Raw genomic sequence first — 6672 nt, forward strand, 5'->3', positions numbered from 1 at the left:
ACACACACACACACACACACACACACACACACACACACACACACATACATTCACATTCCAGTAGAAAGAAACTCAAATTCACCTTCTTTCACCACAGAACTCAAACTTAATCCTGACATCCTCCTGATGAAAAAGAAACAGCGGTTAGGCCTCGACAGGGTCATACAGGAGTCACAAGGTATGTTCTCCTGTAAGTAAATGTATTACCATTCGTTTGGAAGAGCTGGCAGTGCTGACAGGTTTAGGTTTTGCCGTGTCATAAGTTGATGCCGGCTGGCGCCTGGTCATCTGCAGGGCCACCAGATCCTTCATAATTGAATGGAGAGCCTGTCTCTCATCTGGGGAGAAAGACTGAGATGTTACGGCTGCTGACCAAAAAATGCCCAATATTAATATTCTAAACTCTTTTCATGTCTAATTTAAGCAACATAATATTATATTGTACAGTACGAAAAGTAGATATTTATTTTGAGATCTACATTTTACAGTTTTATCAAATTATTAATTTATTAGATTAACTTTAAGTCAGTGTTAGATGATGGCAAATTTTATCTAACTGTAAAAACAGGGGAAATTATCATGAACAATTAAATATCCAATATTAGTCAATACAGATAAAAAAAAATCCCTAATATTAGACGTTAACTGATATGATATGGATATATTGTGCATCCTTGCATATAATCAGTATTTATTATTTTGTCAATACACATTTTCCACTATTTGTTTCACACTTTTTCGAGGAGACTACCATTGCATTACTTACATTTATTTTTGCTGTATAATCTATTTCAAATAAAAATGTAAAAAACTAAATCTATAGTTGGTCATTTATATGTCGGTCAAACAGTCTCTTCCTGTATAAGTTATAGCTGGCAGATATTGGCCAGAAAAGGCTAATGAACTACTCTGTATGGCTTTAAAGAATTATTTTGATTATAAATATTACATTTTAATCATTTCTATTTATTAATTCAGTAGATACTTTTATTCTAAACAACTTAGTTAATTCAATGTATTAATTTTAACATTATTTGTGCACCCTCTCTGCTGCCAAACCTTAATTGTGGTTAATCATTGTAATGAATGTCCTTGAGTGGCTTATTACTTTATTTTAAACTAAACAGAGATTATGTTGCGGAAACTATAAACTTGCTGTACAGTTACAGCACAGATGCAGAGGAACTGAGAGGATGTTCTGCTCTCTTTCATGAATAAACACACTCACAGTCAGACGACTAGACCTGCGTCAACGCAGTGAAAGTTGTGAGAGGGAGATGACCGTGTTTTCGCAAACTCTGCTCTCATGTTTGATGTAAGGATGAGATGTGTCTTGGCTAAGCTCACTCACGGAGGGAAAATATTCACAGTGTGTTGTTTGGACGGACTTCACACATCTCCAGAGAGGGAGAGAAACAGAGAAGCCTCGTCTACCCACCAATACTGGGAACATAGCAGAACAACCCAAGCAACAGACTCAACCACTCAACTGTTGGAATCTGTGCGTTCATGTGACCAGTGAGAACATAAACCACTGTCTGTCTCCATGTTTCACTTTTTCTCTCTTAAAAAAAGAATCTCAAAACATCCTTTTAATTCCAGGCCTCAAAGTTGCTTCCAGCTCAACAGCAGCTTGTCTGCCATTTCTTAGACACACTTTTTCATCTTTAATTTTAAAAATTAAAATAGAAAACCGTTTTTGAATGCTAGTGTACATTTTAATGACTGAGAGACAATTAAACATCTAGCTAAGCTTTGGTAGAAATTAACCCAATATTGTATAATTTAATTTTTTCATAAAAATGTTTGAGATCAAACTACAATTGAAGACATGTCGAAGACACTTGACATATGGAGGGGAACATGAGGACTTACTCATTTTGGCAGTATGAATGTGTGTGCTCTTGATCAGAGTTCAGTGTTGAAGGTCCTCACACACACCGTCCTCTAGTGTCACCCATCAATGGCCTAGAAATCAGAGTGGACACATCATAATGACTGACTGTCATCAGCTGTATCTTACCTCCCTGCCTAAACAAATGTAATCTGAGCCAACAAACAATGATTTCATAGCCAACACCACAGCCAACAACAACAACACAGACAATTATGTATTATATCGTCATCTTTCTGGGGGCTTTTCATTTACAAGTGTATTTTAATAGCAAACCGTTTACCGCCTCAGTGTTCATTTGACACATTAAAATTTACTGATGCTAGATGCTCAAAAACTCCACCTAAAACATAGGCTATAACCTAAATATGGAATGTTTTGCATGTGTAAGAGGAATGTGTGCTGTGCGCGCATTTGAGTGCATGTGAGACCTGAAGGACTGTAACCTGATCCCTGCTGGCACTGATGAACCTGGCACAAACCTTCAAGCCGAGGGAATTATTTACCATTTAAAACTTGCCAGATTTTCAGCTCCAAGCTTGATTCCAGCCATGAAGGCCCCTCTCAACAATGCCATACTCCCTAATAAACACTATCACTGTAATATTTCATACTTCATTTGCCCATGAATACACGTGGCTCACATTATAAAAAGAATGTGAATGTGAAAATGGCTGGACTTTACATTGAATGTTCTGCTTTTTAACTGAGGTTTTGTCCTATTATTCAAGGCTCAAAAACATGACAGATCATATGGTCCATAATGATATCATTGACCATTAGAGCTCTAAAATGTGCAATTTTACATAAATAAGATAAAAAAATCGTACTTAGTAACCTTCTGGTGTCCTTCAAAGACGTTATCTGTTCTTCCTGGAAAAGGAAAAAAAACCTAATTCACCACAAAGGTGTCAAATGATAGTTTCACATAATATGTAACCCACTTCTTTGAAGAAAACTATTTAGCGACAGCTAACCTCTGCATGGAATGCATGGAATCTATAGTGGCATTCATTTACCAAGCATTGTGATTTTCAGCTATGATTGTCTTGATAAACATGTTTGAGTATATTTCAGTGTTCAGCTCTAGTAAATTTGACGAACTATAGCATATTCTAATGCATTTGATGAACAATATCAATTTTAATTCAAAACTGGGTACAAAATACAGATCTTAATTTGAATGAACCTGATATTAATTCATAAAATCCAAAGCTGAATCTTTCGATCTATGTCTATATTAAGGGGCTGCATAAAAATGTATTTGTACAGCACTGGTGTCATTGCATCCTGCTGAACAGTTAGTGCCACCAGTCCGACAAATAAACAACATTTTATCCAAGCTGTGAATGTGAGTTTGCGATCTATATTGATAGTGATCATGCAATAAAAAGGCCATGTAATCACAAAACAATGTCAAGTAATGACTTTCATTGAGTTCTCCTTGCAGGCTGGATGCAAAAACAAATATATAACACGACCAGTGTAGTCAGAATCACAAATGAATTACTCTAATGAACAGTTCTTATTAGTGAATCAAAAACAAAGTGCGACCAGTGTAGTCTAATTTCCCCCATAAAATCCTTGTTATGAGTCAATTATTTTCATGAATATTTCAAAAAGACCAACTGAACACGTTGAAAACATCTCCCTACATAATTTACAGCATAAGCTGAGAGAGAATGTCTTTCACATTTAAGTAAAATGGACATTATAAATAAAATATACTCAAATTAATCAGAATCAAAGATTGCATCGACATCAAATCAGGAAATATGAATCAATAATAAGCCTTAGTTAATTCAGTTACTTTTACTGAAACACAACACGAAAGACATGTAAAAATGTGATATAAAATCAAAAATTTTAAGGACTTAACATCCTTTCTAAATCAGTTTAACATCCTAAACAACTAAGACCATGTGAGCTGCTGAGGGGCAAACCGACCAATGGTCGCTCTAGAAATTCAGCAAAGTCTCATTAGATTGCTTCCATCAGCATATCCTGACATTTAAAAGCAGAGCTCCGAATCGATCTGCATCATTCCTAATGACATTACCTGCCTGTGCTTCACTGCCGGGCTTCATTAGACCTTTTGATCCAATTACATCAGACCGGAGGAGAAAGGACTAACTGGACATTGCTGAGAATTGCTCATCCTTCCAAACTTACGGTCAGTGCTGAAATGATTAACCAAACGGATGAGGTAAGGAGCATGTGTGCGCATGTGTGCGTTTGTTTCAGCGCCTCCAGCCATGCAGCTTCAACTGAACCGTGGGAAATTACAAAGGTCAGACATCATTCATTTGCACTCATTTAGCCAAATATCCTGTGGCACCCAGGTGGCCTGACCGACTGCACCTATGAACACACTCAATGAGCTGCGAGCGAGTACGGCCCCATCTGACATCTCGCTATACATAAATCCAAGTTAAACAGACCCTCACCAGAATGCTCCACAGAGGGTTTGGTGAGAGAGGGCACACTTTTCCTTCATGCAAGGTCTGAATGGATTTATGCTGGGGTGATGCCACACCACTGGATCTTACAGTTTGTAAAACACCATCTCAATTACCTACCTGACTTTAGATCCTTCTTCTGTCTGTTGTTGCTTTCCTATCAAACCACTTTAATTTCTTTTTAAATTAGAGCATAACCTCTGAAGTCTAAACTCCAAGATGCAATAATTTTAACCCTAACTTGCTTTTAATTTATTATAATCTCATTATGTTATTATAACAAATGTATTACTTTTAATATACAAGTTTTTCTAATACATTGAACTGTTTTTTTTATCTATGGTATATTTTCAAAATTACAACACACTGTAATGAGGAAATGTTGCAAAGGCTGAATATGCAGAAAAGGCACTAACTGGGTTTCCATGTACTTTAAAGCAAATTTTGGGATAGCAAATATAAAATGCAGGGCAGGAACACCAAGATGCAAAATACATTTCCACAATGCTCACAAAAAAATCATAAACTCACTTATTCCATAAGATGTGCATAAACTATGATGGAAAGATACCGATTTTTGCCGATTCCGATTTTCTTTCTAAGAACTATAATTGACAGTATATACAAACAAAAATCTACTTTTCTTCAACACAAAGTTTTATTTTCATAAAAAAACACAAGTAAAAAGTCAGTAATAAAATAAGAACAAATAAAAAAATGGCAAACAGCACAAATAAATGCAATAGAATAAAGAGAGCTATGAAACTAAGTTTTTCAGGTTAAGTAAGTTGAGTTTAATGTTCCAAAACTGACTGTGTTTAACTGGATACTCGCCAAGACGGGCATTTTGACAATTTTGTATGTATTTTGTATGTACGTTTTAGTGCAGTTAGCCACTCATTTTGGTATTTGTGGCTCACAAGCTGTTTGAGACTGAGTGCTGCTTGTGCGCTCCACTAATATAGATCAGTGGTGGTGAGCACGCGTTTGGTATAAGCGCGAAACCTGCGGGAATGACTAAAATAATGCGCAATACAAGCAATATTAAACCGGAGTGAATGAGACGTGTGTGAGAGAGAAGAGGTCGTCGGAGAGAAGAGAGCGAGAATGCGTGGCTGACGTTATTGCCTGTGCCACTGGTAACAAAACGGATCGGCTCGAAATCGGAAAGAAGTGAGACTGACCGACTGATCATCGATCCGGGCCGATCATGAGGAAAATCGGCCGATACTGATCCCTGGTCGATCGATCGGTGCATCTCTAATAGCTGGTGAAAAACTGTATGAGAAGTATGGGAATAAGTATGGCCGAATTCACAGTACTCATAAAAGAGTAGGCAAAAAGTACGTGGATGACCTACAACTTCCAGAGAGATTCTGAAGTGTCCATATGATGGACCCTTTACTATTCCATAGGGCCACAGGAGAGGATTTGTGAATGACATTAAAGTGATACAACTAACGCATACTTTTTTAGTGGTCACAAAGTATTTACTCATTCAAAATAAGTACCAAATCAAAAGAGCATGTGATTTCAGATGCAGCTATCAGGTGGAAACGCTGCCGTGTTTGCTAATCGTTTTTTCTGTATTGTGCTTTTTCGCAACTTGGATGCATACACAGCAACTGACAGAGCACCCCAATATTGCCGGTACTGTATGCCGGCACTTATTAGTTTGATGCAGTGTTTGAATTAGTATTATAAAAGTTGGATATAACAATTGGGGTATTGGTGCAGGGTGTCAAAAAATATGAAACCTTAAAACGGGTCATGGAGCAAAAAATTATTTAGAACTCTTGCACAAAGGTTAGTAAAACTCTCCTTTTCATCCAGGCTTTATTGAGTCTCTGGCCCCTTCTTAGTCTCATTTTCTGTTTCTCCTGTTCTTAATTACCTTGTGGTAAGTATGTGTGGAATCTGGAGAGGGGAGAAGGCAGTCCATGGGCCCTGTCAGCCTGACCCGCTTTGTTTCGCTTGTATCCCTTTTCAGTACTTGCCAGAATCGCAACAAATTTCCCTGACCGTTCCTGCCCCCAACCACCGTATGTACGTTTTAGTGCAGTTAGCCACTCATTTTGGTATTTGTGGCTCACAAGCTGTTTGAGACTGAGTGCTGCTTGTGCGCTCCACTAATATAGATCAGTGGTGGTGAGCACGCGTTTGGTATAAGCGCGAAACCTGCGGGAATGACTAAAATAATGCGCAATACAAGCAATATTAAACCGGAGTGAATGAGACGTGTGTGAGAGAGAAGAGGTCGTCGGAGAGAAGAGAGCGAGAATGCGTGGCTGACGTTATTGCCTGTGCCGCTGGTAACAA

At 37.8% G+C, this 6672-nt stretch overlaps 1 protein-coding gene across 1 annotated transcript in view; it reads right to left on the reverse strand.

The window, feature by feature from the left end:
- LOC107674169 (mitogen-activated protein kinase kinase kinase 3-like) overlaps positions 1-6672 on the reverse strand; it is a 23731-nt gene that overhangs the window by 12367 nt on the left and 4692 nt on the right. Inside the window, exons 2-5 of the mRNA XM_016468069.1 lie at positions 2725-2767; positions 1876-1968; positions 208-338; positions 83-123 (exon numbers count right to left, since the gene is read on the reverse strand). Coding sequence (XP_016323555.1) covers positions 83-123; positions 208-338; positions 1876-1879 — 176 coding nt within the window. The 5' untranslated portion in view covers positions 1880-1968; positions 2725-2767. The remainder of the gene's footprint in view (positions 1-82; positions 124-207; positions 339-1875; positions 1969-2724; positions 2768-6672) is intronic.

This window comes from Sinocyclocheilus anshuiensis, unplaced genomic scaffold (genome assembly GCF_001515605.1).
Source record: "Sinocyclocheilus anshuiensis isolate Anshui unplaced genomic scaffold, SAMN03320099.WGS_v1.1 scaffold893, whole genome shotgun sequence".
NCBI classification, from domain to species: domain Eukaryota; kingdom Metazoa; phylum Chordata; class Actinopteri; order Cypriniformes; family Cyprinidae; genus Sinocyclocheilus; species Sinocyclocheilus anshuiensis.